General features: G+C 42.7%; 1 protein-coding gene across 1 annotated transcript; it reads left to right on the forward strand.

The window, feature by feature from the left end:
- Positions 1-6: 6 nt before the first annotated feature.
- Positions 7-15,766, forward strand: nenf (neudesin neurotrophic factor). Its single transcript, XM_062971880.1, has 4 exons — positions 7-177; positions 3,174-3,234; positions 5,181-5,284; positions 7,853-15,766. Exons 1-4 carry the CDS (start codon positions 7-9, stop codon positions 8,027-8,029), a joined length of 513 nt encoding a protein of 170 aa, XP_062827950.1. The 3' UTR covers positions 8,030-15,766.
- Positions 15,767-21,210: the final 5,444 nt, after the last annotated feature.

Consider the following 21,210-nt stretch of genomic DNA (forward strand, 5'->3'; position numbering starts at 1 on the left):
GGAGCCATGGCCGGCGGAGGGGGCTTCAGCCTGGCCTTGGCTCTGCTCTGCCTGCCTTTGCTGGGCTTCCAGGAGGCCCACGCCGAGCCCGAGCTGCGCTTCAAGGCTTCTTCTCCCCGGCAGAGGCCCGTCCGGCTCTTCACCGAGGAGGAGCTGGGCAGGTACGACGGGAGGCAGGTAAGGAAAGGGTCTTCTCTCATTCCAGCCCTCCCTCCAGGAGCTTTGGACTTCAACTCCCAGAAGCCTCCGCTGCCTGGGCCAATGATCAGGGCTTCTGGGAAACCAAGTCCAAAGCACCTGGAAGACCAAACTTTGGGGAAAAGTTCCACCTTAATTGTATGGTACTTGCTTTGAAAGTACAGTAGAGTCTCACTTATCCAAGCTAAACGGGCCAGCAGAAGCTTGGATAAGCAAACATCTTGGATAATAAGGAGAGATTAAGGAAAAGTCTATTAAACATCAAATTAGGTTAGGATTTTACAAATTAAGCACCCAAACATCTATCCTCCCCAACATCTATCCTCTAGACTGTTTTTCTATCTTATGTCCCTGTTCCCCGTGCTTTTTATTCTTATCTTTTTCTCACCCCAAGTTTTAACTCACCCCAAGTTCATGCGGCCCGCCCTGTTATATTGCTTTTTTGATTTTGTGTTGTACTGTACATGATTATTTATTGTATTGTTTAATTGTATTATGATATGTTGTTTTTATATTTTGCTATATTGTATTGTCCTGGGCATGGCCCCATGTAAGCTGCCCCGAGTCCCCGTTGGGGAGATGGTGGCAGGGTATAAATAAAGTTTTATTATTATTATTATTATTAAGGTCATGTGGCCGGCATGACTGCATGGAACGCCATTACCTTCCCGCCGGAGCGGTACCTATTGATCTACTCACATTGGCATGTTTTCGAACTGCTAGGTTGGCAGAAGCTGGAGCTAACAGCGGGCGCTCACTCCACTCCCTGGGTTTGAATCTGGGACCTTTCGGTCTGCAAGTTCAGCAGCTCAGCACTTTAACACACTCAGCCACCGGAGGCTCCTGTATATATATTTATCAGTAGAGTCTCACTTATCCAAGCTAAATGGGCCGGCAGAAGCTTGGATAAGCAAACATCTTGGATAATAAGGAGAGATTAAGGAAAAGTCTATTAAACATCAAATTAGGTTAGGATTTTACAAATTAAGCACCCAAACATCATGTTATACAATAAATTTGACAGAAAAAGTAGTTCAATACGCAGTAATCTTATGTTGTAATTACTGTATTTACGAATTTAGCACCAAAATATCATGATATATTGAAAACATTGACTACAAAAATGCGTTGGATAATCTAGAACGTTGGATAAGTGAATGTTGGATAAGTGAGACTCTACTGTAGTTGTTATACTCCAGAACAGGGATTCTCAAACTTTATCAGCCGTGGCGCCCCAAGATATGTTGCTATATTATCTTCTAAAAAAGGTAAAGGTTTCCCCTGACGTTAAGTCCAGTCATGACCGACTCTGGGGGTTGGTGCTCCTCTCCATTTCTAAGCCGAAGAGCCGGCGTTGTCCGTAGACACCTCCAATGTCATGTGGACGGCATGACTGTATGGAACGCCATTACCTTCCTGCCGGAGCGGTACCTATTGATCTACTCACATTGGCATGTTTTCGAACTGCTAGGTTGGCAGAAGCTGGAGCTAACAGCGGGCGCTCACTCCGCTCCCTGGGTTTGAATCTGGGACCTTTCGGTCTGCAAGTTCAGCAGCTCAGCACTTTAACACACTCAGCCACCGGAGGCTCCTGTATATATATTTATATATGCAATGTGCATAATTAGGACCAAATTAACAACAAAACCACTGGGCCAAATTACACCAAATTTGGCCACAGTACTCATCACTTTCCAAGGAGTGGCCATTAAAAAAATACCCTTGCAGCTTCAAAGCCTGGCTGCCTCATACCTAGGGGACGCCATTGTTGGCCAACTTGAATACCATTGAATACCCCTGCAGCTTCAAAGCCTGGCTGCTTCATACCTAGAGGACGCCATTGTTACCCAGCTTGAATACCCTTGCAGCTTCAAAGCCTGGCTGCTTCATGCCTAGGGGAATCTTTTTTAGGTCACCTTAAATGACAGGAAGAAAATCCCACTTAGGACTAGCCACAGCAATGCGTGGCTGGGCACAGCTACCGGTAGTATTATATATAATGTGTATATATCAGGTATGGGTAAACTTTTGGACACAGACACTGTTGGAGATAACAACCTTCTCACGCCTCCTCAATCAAATGTTCTGTCTATTTATAATGTGTCGGTTTATTTCCTGAAGTGTATGTCTTCACTTCAGTTTTCTTAGTTCTATGTACTTAAGGCAGTGGGCAGACCATGTGACTGGTTCAGTTACCGTTTTGAATACAGTTTAAAAGAGAATGACAGTTGAGGCTTGAGTCTGTTGGAATACATATGCTAGTATTAGAAGTCAGTTGAGGCTTGAATCTGTTTGAGTACAGATGCTAGTATTAGAAGTTAGAAGTCAGTTGAGGCTTGAGTTTCTTGGAAGCTGATGGTTATTAAAGAGAGCTGTACAGAGCAACGTAGTTTTAAAGAGACTGTTAAAGACTATAAGTTAAATATACAAACTGAAACATTTTAAAGCTTAACCTGACAAGAAATATATCTGTATATTTAAATACATGAAGTTGTGAGTAAAACAAACTTGTTATTTAAAGAAGTCTATTTGAATGTTTGTCTGCTGAGAGCATAGAATAGAAACAAGATATTTACATGCCAGTGATCTTCCATTACCCAATAAACTAAAGGAACACTCTTGAAACTCTGCTACCCAATACGTTACGACCCTAACAGGTCATAATTCCCAATAGGTTATAATCCTAACAGGTCATAATCCAATAGTCTAATAGGAACTGCATTGCATTTTAAAATTTGACACACGGGCCGAACCAGTGGCAGATGAATGGAGAGTATTAGGAAATGACATTTATAACCCAGAAACGACAATCCTGTTACATAGTGTAATGCAGCATATATCCGTTTTAGGGCACTACTGTCTGCATTATAATGGAGTTTTTATTCACTGGTGTGCAGATTGTGTTTCATGTTACATTTATTTAATTTATAACCAAAAAACATCACTATTATTATTGTCTGAAATGCTTTTTTCAGGAAGACGAGCCTATTTACATAGCTGTGAAGGGTGTGGTGTTTGATGTCACTTCTGGCAAAGGTGGGTTCTCCTGGCAAAAGGAGGTTTTCCTCTGCCACAATTTTCAGCTTTCTATTGGGCCCAGGTTCAGAGAAAGAAATCTCAATAGGCAGCCTTTGATATGTCTGGTGACAGAGCAGCTGTCCAGCAGTCTCAATCCTTGCATATGAGTTGTTCTGGATTATTGGGGTTCGATCTATTAGGGAAGATGGAGCTCTGATCAACATCTCCTTCACACAACCTATTCCTGCCTACAGCCTTATTTTGCCATTCTGCCTTTGATTACAACAGAGACCCCATCTGCACTGCCATATAATGCAGTTTCAAATTGCATTATATGGCCAGTGCATATTCATATTCCACCTTGAGTTCAATAAGATGTTAAATGTCCATTGGCCAATTGGTGACTCAACTGCAGATCCAGACTGATGTATAGGATCATTGCATTTCTAGTCCCAGCAGTTCGCAAATCCACAATAGCAGTGGTAAAACTGCCATTGTTTAACATGTAAAATATATAATGTAGTGTTAGCTTTATACAACTGTATATTGGTAATATAATAAACTTATCATTTTTATGAATAGGACGGATGCTAATTATGTTCTTCATCTGATGATGAAATCTGATTTTATACATGGTTAAAGTCCCAAAACGTATTGCTTGGGTACCAAATTTCTAAGATCACACGTAACAACATGTTTGGAATTGTTCAAGCCTCCTTTACCATTTTTTACTTATCAGCAAATTGCAAAATGAAAAACATTACCCTTTGAAATACCAGTTAAATGATTGGAAAATTATAAAATAATTTTTATTATTATTATGGTTATTTATACCCCTCCTTTTCTCTCCACAAAGGAGACTCAAAGCATTTTACATTTATTTATTTATTTATTTATTTATTTACAGTGTTTATATTCTGCCCTTCTCACCCCGAAGCGGACTCAGGGCGGATCCCATTACACATATAAGGCAAACATTCAATGCCTTAACATAGAACAAAGACAGAGACAAACGCAGGCTCCGAGCTGGCCTCAAACTCATGACCTCTTGGTCAGAGTGATTTGTTGCAGCTGGCTGCAGCTCACCAGACATTTAAACAGAATTAAATATCAATGGTATTTTAAAAATTCACAGTCAAAATCCATCTACTCAGTACTGTATTTGTAAAAGCTCACACAAAAATAAAAACCAGTTATTTTCGAAGGTATGATAGGATGTGTCTCTCTTATCTGAAATGCTTGGGACCAGAAGTGTTAAGGATTTTGGATTTTTAAAAAATGTTTTGGAATACCTGTATTTGTACATGTAAGTAAAAGGTAAAGGTTTCTCATGACACTAGGTCTAGCTGTGTCTGACTCTGAGGGTTGGTGCTCATCTCCATTTCTAAGATTAAGAGCCGGAGTTGTCTGTAGACACCTCCAAGGTCATGTGGCTGGCATGACTGCATGGAGCACCGTTACCTTTCCGTCAGAGCGGTACCTATTGTTCTACGCACATTTACATGTTTTCAAACTGCTAGGTTGGCCGAAGCTGGGGCTAACAGTGGGAGTTTTGATCAGCAAGTTCAGCAGCTCGGCGGTTTAATCTGCTGCGCCACCGGTGGTACATAATTATATATCATGGAAATGACACCCAGGCCTAAACAATAAATTATATTTTATATATATATATATATATATATATATATATATAGTACATAGCCTCAAGGCAATTTAATACAATATTTTTAATTTGTGCATGGAACAAAGTTTGTGTTCATGAGAAAGCAAAGACGTGACTATCTCAGCCCCTCATGTGGACAGTTGTGGATTTTGCAGTATTTTGGATTTCTGGATAAGGGATACTCAACTTGTATCATATTTCTTCCCCCCCCCCCTTCCTTTTTATGTTGAAAGGTATAAGTGATAAGAGTTTTTAAAGACATTATGGATTTGTGCTTATTCATTTCTTCTTCTTGGAACAGAATTTTATGGGAAAGGAGCACCATACAATGCACTGGTTGGTAAGGATTCGACACGTGGAATTGCAAAGATGTCTCTCAATCCTGAGGATCTCACCCATGATACAGTAAGAAAATGAGAAATCCATTCTGTGTGGTGCAAATCGAGGCCATAATTTGGGAAATCACTTTATGACATGTAGGTCTTTCATGTCTGAGTGGTACCTATAGCACTACAAGTATATAAAAACCCAAGATAAGCAAGGAAAAAACTCTTCTAGGACGGCAACCAAAAGATTGGAGAGTGGTCAGTATCTCTGTGGTGTTAATTACAATCAGTACAACTGGCTCTGCTATTGGATAAAGTAGTTCTCAACCTGTGGGTCCCCAGAAACCCCAGACAGTTTACTAGCTGTTAGGATTTCTGGGAATTGAAGGCCAAAACATTTGGAGACCCACAGGTTGAGAACCATTGGATGATAGGGTGAAGCCATTGTCATCAATGTGATGCTTAGAAACCGCAGCAAGATACATATTGGAGAAGAGAGTTCAGTTGGGATTGCCATATACTTTTAAACCATTTAAGAATTGAATACTAAAATACTACATTGTACAATTCTAGCAGAAAAAATACTTTATGCCCCAAAAATACAGACTTACCATCAAGAATAAACTAGATTATAAAAATGCTAAGAATAGCAGAAATGGACTACCTTGTTTGATGAGAGAGTAATCTGATGATGCCTTTGAAAATAATTGGGAACCTTTCATGTCTTATGTCAAAAATAAAAAAAAAATGTGAAGATACTTACAAGAAATGATTGAAGTTAGACGCCGGAAAGAATGACACGTGGGACACTATATACTTTACATTTGCTGCGTCGTTGAGTGGGAAGGTCGGAAGTCAGTTTTAACTTTTAATTTTATTGTAATTAAGGGAAAGGGGATACAGAGGGAATTTAAAATAAAAATGTGCAAGTAAGATTAGTAATGTTCAATATATGTATAAAGTGATGCATATTATACAATGGAAAATTGAACTTATACCTTTTTTTAAAGAGAAAGTTGGGCCCCCTTAGGCCAGTTTGATGTCCTTGTGTAGTGGAGGATTCTGTAATGTTTCCAATGTTGGATAAAGATTAAGCAATGTGTTGTCGAAAGTTTTCATGGTCAGAATCACTGGGTTGTATTGCCATGTTCCAGAAGCATTCTCTCCTGACGTTTTGCCCACATCTATGGCAGACCTCCTCAGAGATTGTGAGGTCTGTTGGAAACTAGGCAAGTGGGGTTTATATATCTGTGGAAGGTCCAGGGTGGGAGAAAGAACTCTTGTCTGTTTGAGGCAAATGTGAATGTTGCAATTGATCAGCTTTATTAGCATTGAATGGCCTTGCAGCTTCAAAGCCTGGCTGCTTCCTGCCTGGGGGAATCCTTTGTTGGGAGGTGTTAGCTTGTGGATAATTTCAACAGAAAGGAGGAAACTATGAAGATGAACAAAATCTGCCTACCAGTATAAAAAAAAACTCTAAAATCAAGACAGTAAATAAAGAACAACACTCAGAAAACTGGGGGGATTCCAGACAGGAAACAATCAGGGCCGGCTAACATCTCCTAGCGAAGGATTCCCCAGGTAGGAAGCAGCCAGCCTTTGAAGCTGCAAAGCCATTAAATACTAATCAAGTTGGCCAATTGCAACATTCACACCTGCCTCAAACAGACAAGAGTTCTTCCTGTCATGGTTTGCAAAGGCACTGTGCTGTGTGTGTGTTAACTGGAAAATGAAATGCATGAAGCCGATTGGCTTAGTCTGCAAAGACCTGGGGATTGATTTGATACTGTTTCTGTTCTGCTGCTCCAGAACCAGTTTGGACAAGTTTTTCAGTGCTGACTGAGATGCCTTGCTATTTTGAGGTCTGTTTTGCTGCTAAGAAAAGAGGGTAAGAACCAGGACTGTATTCTTCTCTGAAGCAGATTTGTGGACTGAGAAAGGACTGTTTCTGACTGAGGGCTTCTGTAAGTGATCAGAGGGACCATTGTAAATACTGTTTTTTTATCTCTTGGAATCAGTAAAGTTCCTGTATTTTGTTCTGTAAACCTGAGTGGCATGTTATTGTTCTGCAGGTAAGAGCTTCCATTTATCATCATCAATCCGTAATATTTTCTCCCACCCTGGACATTCCACAGATATATAAACCCCACTTGCTTAGTTTCCAGCAGAGCTCACAACCTCAGGATGCCTGCTATAGATGTGGTGAAATGTCAGGAGAGAATGCTTCTGGAACATGACCATACAGCCCGGAAAACTCACAGCAACCCAAAGATTAAGCAACCCATCTGGTAATTTTCTGTAGGTGGATCAGGAATGGGCACCATTTTATTACTTTTATTGGGCAACAATTATGATCTGTCCCGATCCTGGCAATCTTCCAACCAATACATCTTTCTCACATATTAGGCTGAGAGAACAACCTGTGGGCCATCAGCAGACTGTTTCTGACCCTAAAGTGCCTCTGCAGCTCCTTGTTCTTTTGGACTAAACTTACTATGGGATTTTAGGAGTGGTCCAAAAAATAGTAACGTCCATGCTCTGAGAATCATTCATGTAGCACAGCAGGAATAACTGATTTTCTTCCTTTCTTTTTCCTTGTCTCCCCACCCTTTGGTCCACATCTCTTTGCACAATTGTCTTCATTAAGGCGGGGCTGACAGAAGAAGAGTTGAAATCTCTGGACGAGACCTTCAATAATGTCTACAAAGCCAAGTATCCTATTGTTGGCTACACGGCTGGAAGGATTCTCAATAAGGACGGCAGCCCCAACCCAAACTTCAAACCTGAAGATCAGCCACATTTCACCATTAAGGATGAGTTTTGACCAGTGACTCTGCGGGTATCTGCTTGATATTTTGATTTAAAAGACCAAAATTAGCTGAATCAAATGTTCTAGGCATAGCTTGAATGCAGACTTGGGAGCTGTAGTCCAGGGTTTCCAAACCTTTGTTCTAGTAAAGATACATGGACTTTATTGAGGTGAGAATACAGTGCTTCATACCAGTGCCTTCCTATCTGCTAATTAAATCAAAGGCCTTAAGGAAAGATCAGTAATCAGTGGCTAACTAAGGTTTCTGATGCATCAGCTGTGGTTCAGTGAAGAGACACTTTATTTTCAAATTGCCAAAACATAAGAGACACTTATCAAAACATTTATTTGTTCAGACTAAAAATGTTTCACGTATATAAGACTCATACATTAATTGTACCCAGCATCATAAATCACACTGATCTTCTGATTTCCAGTGAAATGAAAGGCTTTTTATTCCTTTCCCACCACTTAGGGGCCATTAACCTTTTATTGAATTATTATTGTATTATTTTATTGTATTATTAATTATTATTGTAATTATATCCCAATAACAGTTTTATGGCTCCTACCATTTGGCTCTTCACATCCACTACCCACACATGTCCCCATTTGTCCCTTCAGTGACATGAACACAAGGACTTGTAGTTCTTGTGGTCATGACACTGACATGGATATTCACATTTCTGTTTTACTTCCCCTATCATCCCGGCATAGGGATGTGTAGGCACACATGTACAGACTACTGCATGTCTGTGCACACTTTATGCACACTGAGAACATGGGCTGGTATTCATCCTGAAAAGTGAGTACTGTTAACAAATGTAGCAGGGCAAAGTGCTCCCATTTTAGGGTTTTCCATTGCATTATTCTTTCTGCTACTATTTTGTGCCTGCTGATGATACCGCTCAGTTGTCATTGAACTAATGCTGTATTTTTTCAATTCTAAGACACACACTGATTTCAGTACCACTAACAGAAAAAAAGCTTTATTTATATATAAAAAGCATCACCCACAATTCTAAGATTTACCCTATTTTTAGAGATGTATATATGGGGGAAATGCATCTTAGAATCGAAGAAATAATAGTTTTTTTGTGGGAAGAGTGTTATTGGCCCTGTTCCCCCCCTGCCCCCCTTTTTACTAATCTTCATGTTTCCCAATCTATGGAGGGAATATCCCTTGAAGGAAAGAGATGGTGTTGTTCTTAGCTGCATGGAAAATGGGTTTGCTGTTAGTGTGATCTAAAACTCCATGGATAGATGCTACTTGAGGCCTTCTGTCAATGGTGGGGCCATCAAATGGCAGCCACTCTTATCCCTCTCCTTTAGCTGGGTACAGTTATAAAGTCTATGCAGGATTCAGTACCTGGGCTGGTCTTATTAGCTGGGGGATTCTGGGAAATGTAGTAAGGCAATTTTGGCTTGAGTTTACAGAGATAAGGTGTCATTTGCTTACCAGCACTCTTCTGTATTCATAACTTGCACTGGGTTTGCTGTAATCTTCTGTACACTATTATTATGCTTATTTATACCCACTTTTTCTCTCCATAAGGAGACTCAAAGTGGTTTCATTACAGTTTAAAATCTACAAATATACAAACTTTAAAACATAATTAAATATCATTTGTATTTAAAAATCCAGTTAAAATGCATAAAAACATATTCAAAACATGTGGTGCAGATATGTGATAGACCACTTACATATGACTTGCGGAGGCTGATTAATCACTGGTGGTCCTCCACATTTGTATGTTTCATCTTTGCTTATTTGATTATTCCTGGATTTGATTAATTTGACCTATTTGGGAATTACTGTAACCTCCAGCATGACTTTATGGTCAACTTCTACCAGGTTCACAATGGAAGATCTAGAGTGAATACTTCTGTAGGCATTTGTAGATCTTCCAGCACAAACTTTTGGTCAATTTCTTGCAGAAGTTGACCATTGCGTTGCACTGGAGGACCTAGAAAGCAGGGTTGCTTACCAGTAACCAGGTTTCTTTGAGTGGTCATCTGTGGAATCCACACATATGGTATTTATTACACAGCTTTCGGAACACTCTCAGCTGTGAAGCTTTGGCTATAACCCCGCCCAGCCTCCCATCAGATATATAAGCCCCGGGTGGGGATGTTGCCACAGTTTCTGGCCAGTGGCAGCAGCGGACAATAAAGCAGCATGACAATCAGCGGGGAGGATGGACGGGGATGTGCAGATTCCACAGATGACCACTCAAAGAAACCTGGTTACAAGTAAGCAACCCTGCTTTCTCCTTCGTGGTATCTGTGGAATCTGCAAATATGGTAGTCTAACAAACTACTCACCATGGCCGTTGGGCGTCATGCCACTGCCGAAAACAGGACTGCTCTGCCAAAAGCTGCATGCTGCTTGGATTGGAGGTCCATCTTGTAGTGTGTGACAAACGTCAGCGGTGTGGCCCATATGGCTGCCTGACAGACATCTTCTAATGCCACTACATGGTGGTAAGCTGTTGATGTGGCCATTGTTCTTGTAGAATGGCCCTTTACATGGAATGGAGGCTTTTTGCCATCCAACTGATAGGCTAGCTTTATTGTAGCAATTACCCATGCTGACAGTCTCTGAGAAGAGATAGGCAGTCCCTGAGTGAAAGTGTGATAATGAAGGAAGATTCTAGGTGACTTCCTAAAGTCTTTAGTCCTATTGAGGTAGAATGATAACACTCTACGGACATCTAGGTGGTGAAGGGAATGCTCTAGAGGTGTTATCGGAACCTGAAAGAAAGCTGGTAAGACTATATCTTGTGTATTGTGAAAAGATTAATCAACCTTTGGGAGAAAGGAGATATCAGTCTGCATTACCACTTTATGTGCATGAAAGCGCATATAAGGGGTATCGGCATGTAGAGCACAAAGCTCACTAGCCCTCCGTGCAGACGTAATGGCCATGAAGAAGACCGTATTCCATGAGATGGCAGAGTGTTACCGTGGCCAGCGGCTCAAATAGTGGTTTTGTAAGCGCAGACAGCACAAGCTGGAGATTCCAAGAAGATGTCGGTAGCGCTCTGGGTGGCTTGATGTTTTTATATCCCAGTAGGAAAAGTTGCACCATGGGGTCTTGGAATACCGAAGGAAGGCCTTTTTTTCCTATATGCTGAAATGGCCACCAAATAACATTTCAAAGAAGACAGTGCCAAGCCTTTATCTGTTAGAGAAGCAAGGAAATTAGCAGCACTGCTGTGGGTGCTGTGAGCGGGTCCAACTGATGCTGCTTTACAAAGGCCACAAACCTTTCCTACTTGCATTGATATGAACACTTTTTGGATGGTCGATGGGCTGCTGCTAGTATTGTCTGGACGGTGCGGGAGAACAGTGCGGGTGAATGCGCCACACTGAATTGTAACCATTATATGTCTGGATGCTGAACTTGCCCATGTTCTATGGTGAGAAGATCGGGTTGCTGAGGAAGACGGTGGTAGTTGTCCGCCAGTTCCTCAAGCATTGGGAACCACGGCTGCCGGGGCCATCACGGTGCTATGAGAATCCAGTCGGCATTGTCCTGGTAGATTTTGGAGACCACCCTGGTTAGCAGTGGTATCGGAGGAAAGGCATATAGTAGCCGGCCTTCCCATTTGTAGAGGAAGGCATCCCTGAGACTCCTACTCCCAGGGCTCTGGCGTGACTGAGTACAATAGTGGTGGCACTTGGAGTTGTCTGCTGATGCAAAGAGGTCTATGAGTGGCTGACCCCATTCCCCGAAGAGGACTTCTGCTTCTGCTTGCTGCAGTGACCACTCGTGACTGCTGACAGGTACCCTACTCAGTTGGTCAGCCAAGGTGTTGTCCTGTCCCGGGACATTAATTGCTAAGAGGTGGATGGAATACCGATTACCAAAGCTGGATGGTCAGTTGAAGCAGTGACTGGAACCGTGTATCCCCGTTTGTTGACGTACCATGGTATGGCAGTATTGTCTGTCCATACCTGTACTGTGTGGTTGGACAGAACATCCCTGAATGCCTGAAGACACTTGAAGAGGGCTAGAAGTTCTAGGAAGTTGATGGGAGGCATCTGTCATTATTGTTCTGGAAGGTCCACGAGGATGGAAAGGCATGCCACTGCATACGTTTTCTTGAAGCATCCACCAGCAGAGGGACCGTCTGACCCGTGAAGGTAAGTGCAGCAGAGTTTGTGGTGCATCGTGGAGGGGGTTGAAAACTTGCAGAAACCACGTCTGCAGAGGGCGCATCCTGAGACATGTGTATACTGTAACTGCTGTCGTGGACGCCATGTACCCCAACAGGGACTGGACGTGTTTGGCCTGTATGCTTGGCGAATGAAGAGCATCATTGAGTGCTTCTCGAAGGGCTTGAAAATAATTTTCCGGTAACTAAGCCCTGCGGCTCAGAGAATTGAGGCATGCCTCAATAAACTGAATGCACTGTTGTGGTTGAAGGTGGGACATGTCTCCATTGACCACCAAGTGCAGGTCCTGGAGAAGGGAAAGGGTAAACTGAATGTCATGCAGTTTACCCATGCCACAAGCAGCCAGTCGTCTATGTACCGGAATACTGTGACCCCCTGTACATGAAGGTTAGGCTGCGATGACCGCCATACATTTCGTGAACACCCAAAGGAGGTGTATGGCACCAAAAGGAGAAAGGATGCTGCCCAATAATAAATGACAGATATCTGTGATGACGGGGTGCGATAGGGATGTGAAAATACGCATTCCGTAAATGTTTTGTAGCGAACCACGTGCTGTCAGGTAATAACGGAAGGATAGTAGACAAGGTCACCATCCGAAAAGTGTGGGAACAAATATATTGGTTAAACTGCCGTAAGTCCAATATAGGACGCTGACTGCCATCCTTCTTGCGAACTAGGAAATATCGTGAAAAAATGCTTCAGAAAAGAAATCTGGGTGCAGTGGGACAACCGCTCCTTTATTCAACAAAATATGAATCTCCTGCCAGAGGACCCCAGATGGTTGCGTGGCCTTAATACAACTGTCTTTGGCAGCGTATAAAACTCAAGAGCATAACCATCCTGTATTATGCTAAGGACCCACTTATCTGTGGTAATCTGGCACCACGCATGAGAAAACTCAGATAATCTTGTTCCAAACTGAAAATGTATCCTTGGTATGGGATACTCCTGTGTTGCAGTCTGTGCATATCAAATAGAATCAGAGCAATTAGGACCCACCACCTTATGTGCCGTCACCATGCTGTGGAGAGAAGAAAAACTAGAAAAGGCATCAGCGTCACTAAACCCGGCGCTTTGCCTTTGGCTGATATCGCCTCTTACTCTGCTGGCGGGAGCAAGATGGTGGGGGTGACCCTTGTGGCGCTGCTGATGTTGACTGAGGAAAAGACCTATTACCCAAGGAATAGGATCTATGAGGCTCTGAAGCAGATGGTGTCCATCTGCATCTAGATGGATAACTTTGCTGCCGCTGAAAGGCGTACTTGGACACAGTTTGGAGCACCTCCTGATTATTTATTTATAGTATTTATATTCCTCCCTTCTCACCCCGAAGGGGACTCAGGGCGGATTACATTGCACACATATAAGGCAAACATTCAATGCTATAACAGAACAGAGACAGACGCAGGCATGGGCTGGCCTCAAACTCATGACCTCTTGGTCAGAGTGATTTGTTGCAGCTGGCTGCTAACCAGCCTGCGCCACTGCCCGGCCTATGTTTCAGCTTTGTTCTGTGTCAAGATGAAAGACATCATTTTGGGTAGGAAGACTTTCTGCCAACGTTTTGCCTTAAAGAGTAGAGGCCCTCAGTCATGCATGATGGTGGATTGTTGTAGCTATTGCCACCATGTGTGCTGCCACTTCGGCTGTATCCTTTAAAATAACCTTTTGTGCTCTTGTTATAGTAAGAGGTTCTTGCTGGATGGCTTTCAAGAAAGTTTGATGCTCCTGTGGAAGGGATCTGCTAGGAGATATGGCACTGCCTGAAATGCTGTTGTCATCAGACCCTGCTGCTGTTGCTGGTCTGACAGAAAAAGGTGGTCCTCCAGTGGCTGATCAGGCTGCGTAACTGGAAGAGTCAGTGCCTTTGAGAGATGCCCCATGTGCAGAAAAACTGGAAAAACCATCTGGCAATGGTGGTTCAAGTTGAGCGTTTAGGTGCTTGCCCCCTTCTGATTGTTGCAAAGAGTCTGAATGCGAAGGAGAAGCCTCTTCCTGAGGATTTATATCAGACACTGGCTCCTGCAACAGCTGTGGAAGGGCCTGCTGAGAAGAGAGCAAAGGTGGCTGAATCCGACCATACTCCTGAATTGGAGCGAAGACATAGGCACAACTCCCTGAAGATTGGTGAATAAAATCTTGCTGATTGTAACCCTGCCTTGGTGGGGAAGGGAAGGGTGGCGGGGCATATGGCATAAGATTCTGAGAATAGAGTGATGCCGAAAGAGAAGCTGCCAAAGGGTTTCTAATAGAGAGCGCTGCGCTCGGAATCAGAGGCATGCCCCTTCTCACCTTGCTGCGGTCCTGGGCCTTCTTAGTGGCCATGCCATGACTCCAAGCCTCCACTGCCATGGCAAAGGCAGGAAGGAGGGGTTGGAGATGGCCTGGTGTGGAGGGGTGGGCTGCTCCCACTCAAGGGAGCAAGGCCACATTGCCCTCCTGCGCTGGTGTTTGTGGCAGCAGCTCCGGCTGCCTCTCCGGTGTCTGGCCGCGTAGCGTGGGCATGGCTAGGAGCAGCGCCAGCCCCTGGATGCCAGCGACTGTGAGTGGGCATGGCCGCTGTGGGAGCTGCTCTATGTTTCTTTTTCTTTTGTGCCTCCTCAACAGAGTCCGATGGCGGCAAGGGCTGCTTTGGGGATTTTGACTTTCCCCTTTTTGCTGCCGGAGGGGCAGGTGAAGAAAGTGGCAGAGATAAGGAACAGTGTGGGGTGGGAGGCGCAGAGGCTGCCCTTTGCAATGCCGAAGGGAGGAGGGCTTGCTCATAAAGCAGTGCTTTAAGGCGCGTTTCCCTGTTCTTCCTTTCCTGAGGCATGAAAGCCACACAAACAGGGCAAGCCTTGGTATCATGGGCTTCCCCTAAACACAAGAGGCACTTATGGTGTCCATCTGAGACAGGGAGCTTCTCCTCACAAGCTGTACATTTCTTAAACAGAACCATATTACCGTTAGCCAAAGCGTAGTCAAAACCCAATCCGAGGTTAAAACTATCCAGAAGTCAGAATCATCGTTGAACAGTCTGAGTCAAAAGAATAGGAAATATATGAGAGGTTCCTACAAGGTGGCGGAAGAAAAGGAACTGCAGCTACATCCCCACCCGGGACTTATATGCCTGGTGGGAGGCCGGGCGGGGCTATAGCCAAAGCTTCACAGCTGAGAGTGTTCCGAAAGTATTGCTTAGGTGTAATCAATACCATATGTGCGGATTCCACAGATATGAAGGAGAAATTCCTAGACACAATAATTTTATAGGCATTTGTAGGCCCCCAGCATAATCCCTTGGTCAGCTTTTGGCACAAGGTGACCATTGAGTTGCACAGGAGGACCTAGAGATTCTTAGAGGCATGATCTTGCAGGTAAGACATGACAAAATCTTTTTATTTGCGTTTTTCCACCTTGGTGGAGGTCTTGTGCCTTTAATCCCCACAAAAGTGGGAGGTTTACATAAAAACACTCAGTGGATGTATGGACTCTGATTTCTTCGGGGTTCCGATACTTTTAAGTACATTAAGATAACTTGGTTGTGACGCCAGGATTTCCAACTAAGATTCAATTACAGTCTTTTGTCAACTTCTGTCTAAGTCTGATTCTTTGTCTGTATTACTGTGGTTTGAACATATTCAATTTCATCTCCCCAGGGAAAAGGTTGTGTTTGTTACTTCATGATATGTAGCCTAATTTCCATTATCTCCAGTACCTTCCAAGACAAGAGGAGTGCTTTTCTGTCTGTCAGATGCCGATTAGTAAATCTCCCAGGCCCTTAATTTGCATGAGTGCTGGAGAACATTCATGCTTACGCTAGGCAAATGGATGCTAACCACAGCCTGCGGGGATTGTGTCTTATTATGCTGATTTACCTGACAGCCTGAATTAGCCATACGGTGTTGAGCAGCAGCTCCTGATTCTCCCAAGATGAAATGTTTTTCCCCCTCACTAATCTCTCCACTGCTTTCTTTCCAAAAGTAAATGTTTACTCATCTTATTCTCTCAGGGGTTTTTAACACATACAATTACAGAAAAGAAATGTATTGCCAAGGGGGCCTACATAGTGTAGTCATTTGGGCATTTGACTACAGGTGCATCTTCATGGCATTGAGCCATTGCACTTGAACTGCCAGGGTTCAATGCTATGGAATCATGGGAGTTGTAGTTCTACAAGGTTTTTAGCCTTCTCTGCCAAATAGTGCTAATGCCTCAACAAACTGAAAAACTCAGAATTCCATAGCTTTGAGCCATGACAGTTCAAGTGTAATCAAACTGCATTAATTCTGCAGTATAGATGCACTTATAATTCTGGAGAACTGGGGTTGAAGCCCCACTCAGCCATGGAAATCCATAGGGGTGACCTTAGGCAAGTCACCTTCTTTCAGAAGAATACAAATCTTAACAAATACGGATTTATTAAAAGAACCCAACTGGTGGGAGATCTAGGAAGAAAAAAGGAAATACATTACAAAATGCAAAAATTTTGAATTTCACTTCCAGGCATTATTAGAGGCTGGATGGCCATCTGTCGGGGGTGCTTTGAATGAGATTTTCCTGCTTCTTGCAGGGGGTTGGACTGGATGGCCCGTGAGGTCTCTTCCAACTCTACGATTCTATGATTAGAAGAGTCATTGGCCTGATGAGTTTTTAAAAGGGATAAGGCTTAACTCTTCTGAAAGCACCAGATCCTGTCTGATCCTGAAGGCAAAGCAGGGTCAACTCTGGTTAGTGGTTGGATGAGAGACTGCCAACAAATACCAAGTGCAGGAAACCGTATTTCGGAGGAAGGAACTGAGAAAAATCTCCTCTGAGAATTTCTTGCTTAAGAAAACACTATGAAATCCATGGGGTTGCCCTGAATAAAGAAGCAACTGGAAGGCACAACAAACCCTTGTTATTATGAACATTAGTAGTCTGGAAATGAATCAATCAATAGAGGTTGAGTTTGGCATCAAATCTAGTGAAACAATCTTTTTTACTGCAAGATTGTTTAAATTTCCTTCGGCGGCAACCCAATTCAGGTTGACTTGGGAGTACCGGTAAGTACTAATTTTATTTTCTTGGACCTACCCTATAAATTATAGTAAAGAAACCAACCCCAGAAAACTGGTTGACTTCTCCAAAGATCAATGTGAGTACTGTACCTTAACTCTTAGCAAAGAAGGAACCAATCAATTCTCTGAGTAGAGTGGTGAAAGTGGAAAGCTTACTCCATCCTGAGAAAGCCTAAAAGAAGCACATTCCCACTTGTTGGAAATTGCCTCTTTCCAAAACCACTTTCTAACATGATACCGTTTCTGGCTTTCTTGAATGCTTTGGTGGGGAAATGGTGGTGGCCAACCCCTTGAGGAGGCATGCTGCTTTCCCCTCTCCGCAGAATGACCATTGACTTATCCCTGGGTCATATCAAAATCCATAACTATGCCCTCCAAGTCTGCCCTCCACTTATACATGAGGCTGACTTATACATGAGTATATATAGATACTTGCCTGACTCTCTTCCAGAAGCATTGCAATTGCAGCTGCCTGGTGCCTTCCCTTGATATTTCAAGTTGCTGTTCTCATTGTTATGGGGCCATCTACTGACAGAAAAAGAAAAGACAGCTTATGGAAGAAATATGCAAGCCACCTTGAGTCCCTGTATCAGGAGAAAGGCAGGATGATAAGCAAATAAGTAACCTTCCCATATCACCATTACCATACTGGATATGTATAATTTATTTATCGTGTCAGAAGCGAATTGAGAATAAAGTTATAATGTATAGAAGAACCACAAATAAAGTTAAGAACTTGGCATTATACTAAATTTCCTTTGACAATAAGCTAACCACTTCAAGTGCTTCTGGTATTAGTAGCCCAATTTCTTAAGATTGGTTCTGCACCTTGTAGTGCCAGAGTGCAGTCTGTTCAGTGTCTTCCAAGTCTCCAGGGGGGAGTTTCTCATTCGGTATCAGCCATGTCTTGAGGTTCTGGGTTTTAATTTGCCATTTTTGGACTCTCACTTGCTGAGATGTTCCTGCAAATATCTCTGTAGATCTTAGGAAGCTATTTCTTGAATTAAGGTATTGGCTTGCAGGCTGATAACCAGAGGATGGGCTGGAGATGTCAATGCCTTGGTCCTTTCATTACAGGCTGCTACTTCTCGATGGATGTCAGGTGGTGCAATACCGGCTGGACAGTACATTTTCTCCAGTTGTTTAGGGCGTAGACATCCTGAGATAATGTGATATGTCTCATTAAGAGCCACACAGAGCAGGTCCAACAATGAGGCGAATTAAGTGGTCGCTTCAGGCGCAAAACTTGGGGGGGGGGGGCAGTCAAGACTCCTTTTTCTGTTGATTTGTTGTAAAATATGATGTTTTGATGCTTAATTTGTAAAATCTTAATGTAAATTGATGTTTAATAGGCTTTTCCTTAATCCCTCCTTATTATACAACATTTTCGCTTATCCAACGCTTTTATTTTTCAGTGATTGGTTTGGGGGGGGGGGGGGCGCCAAAATTCTGTTCGCCTACACTTGAAAAATACCTAGGACCGGCTCTGGAGCCACATCCACTGTTTTAACGTGGTGAGATGTGTTTCACACTGGGCATGCATATTCAGCAACAGAGTAGCAAAGCGCAAGGGCAGATGTCTTCATTGTGTCTGAGTTGTGATCCCCAGGTTGTGCCAGTCAGCTTTCATATGATATTATTTCTAGCACCCACTTTTTGCTTGATATTCAAGTAGTGCTTCTTATAAGTCAGAGCACACTCCAGAGTAATTTCCAGGTATTTTGGTGTGCTGCAATGCTTCAGTGGCATTCCTTCCCAGGATATGAATAATGTATTGGTAAGATGTTTCCCTTCGAGGGAACTTCTCTGCAACTTCTGGTAGTGGTGACCCTCCATATGTTGTTTGACTATAACTTCTAGAATTACTTATCATTGGCTTTGCTGACTGTAGTTTATGGAATTTACGGTCTAATCACATCTGAAAGGCCTCATGATTCTCACCCTTACAATACAGCAAGCTACATTCTGAGAGTGCATCTGCTGTGGAATAGAATCATAGAATGATAGAATAGTAGAGTTGGAAGAGACCTCATGGGCCATGCAATCCAACCCCCCGCTAAGAAGCAGGAAATCGCATTAATATAGTTTGAAACCACTTTAAACCAGCTCAAAACTTAGGAATGCTTGGCGTTGAAGTCTGATGAGGCACCAGCACTTTTTGGAAGAGAAGGTTAAAGAGCTTGTACAACTACAATCCCCTTGATTCCACAGTATTGAGCCATGGCAGTTAAAGTTGTGCCAAACTGCATTAATTCTACTGTATGGAACAGGCATGGGAAAACTTTGGCCCTCCAGGTGTTTTGGACTTCAACTACCGGCTGTTAGGAATTGTGGGAATTGGAGTCCGAAACACCTGGAGGGCCAAAGTTTGCCCAAGCCTGGTGTAGATGAACCCTTCGTTTTTATTCTGTTTTCTTTAGTAAACAGAATATTTTGTATTTTGTTTGCTGGTTTCAAAAGCATTTCTGAATGGGTCATTTTAGCGCTTATCTGCCTGCTTCCTGTAATCAGCCAGTTACCCAAACTGTTGCATATTATTTCCTTCACAGCCACCTAATCTGACATTTTCAGCTGTGCATGTAAAGTATGTGGCCTTGAGTGCTGATCCTTCAAGGAGGACAGTTTCTTTGTAACTCAGTCTGCCTTCCAGATAACATGCGGATGCCTGTTTGTGGCTTGAGTAATAAACATCAGTAATACAACAGACTTGTTATGTACCGCAATAGGGTTCAGAATCAAGTACAGGTTCAGTATCCCTTATCCAAAATGCTGGTAATAAGTGTTGCATATTAGATTTTGGAACACTTGCATATACATAATGAGATCTCTTAGAAATGAGACCCAAGTCTAACCACAAAATTCAATTATGCTTTTTGTACATAGCAAGGTAATTGTATACACAATAGTTTTAATAATTTTGTACATGTAACCATCAGAAAGCAAGGTGTCACTGTGCTGTCGAAGGCCTTCATGGCTGGAATCACTGGGTTACTGTGAGTTTTCCGGATTGTATGGTCTTGTTCCAGAACCATTCTCTCCTGACGTTTTGCCCACATCTATGGCAGGCATCCTCAGAGGTTGTTGAGACTTGGCCATACAGCCCGGAAAACTCACAGCAACCCAAAAGTGTCACTATCTCAACCACTGATGTGGACAGTGTTTGATTTTGAAGTATTCCAGAATTCTGGATAAAGGAGACTGGATAAAGCTGCTTTGAGTCTTCTCAAAGTCTTTGAGTCTTGTGGAGAGAAAAAAATGGGGAAATAATATAATAATAATAATAATAATAATAATAATAATAATAATAATAATAATAATAATAAATCTATATCTCCAAAAGAGGTGCAACAGCTTGGATACTTAGTGTGGATATTACTCCACAAACACCAACCTCCAGTGCTAGTCAGCCTTTGAATTGAGTCCATCTTTTACTATGTAGACATAACTTTTTTTAATCCAGAGGCAACATGTGGATGTGTCAAATCTGGTATCCCTTCCTGTAAGTCAAGCAATAATAACTTGATTGTTGCAAAGCACTATTGGGGTAGTTTCAACTACAGGGATGGAGGACCTGTAACCCTACAAATGTCAATGTTTTTGTCATTCTTCACCACTTGCTCTATGAACTAGTATTGATGGAAGCGGCATTCCAGCATCTAGAGGACAATGTGTTACATATCCCAGTACTTCCCATCTCTAGTGCTTCCGATATCAGACTTCAGTTTCCGGAACTCCTAGCCATTGTCCATACTGGCGCTAGGGCTTTTTGCAGTTGAGGTCCCAAATATCTGGAGGAACCAATTTAGGGAAATATTGCCCTCCCCTACTTGTTGTATGATCGGTGTGGGTGCATTACAATGTCGTTCTATCTGGGGCCTACAATATTCCTTATAAAGTATTATATGCAGTCAAAATATTTCGAAGGCACCAGATCTGGTCTGATTTTAGAAGCTAATCAGGCTCAGGCTTGGTAAG

Source organism: Anolis carolinensis, chromosome 1, assembly GCF_035594765.1.
Source record: "Anolis carolinensis isolate JA03-04 chromosome 1, rAnoCar3.1.pri, whole genome shotgun sequence".
In the NCBI taxonomy this organism is placed as follows: domain Eukaryota; kingdom Metazoa; phylum Chordata; class Lepidosauria; order Squamata; family Dactyloidae; genus Anolis; species Anolis carolinensis.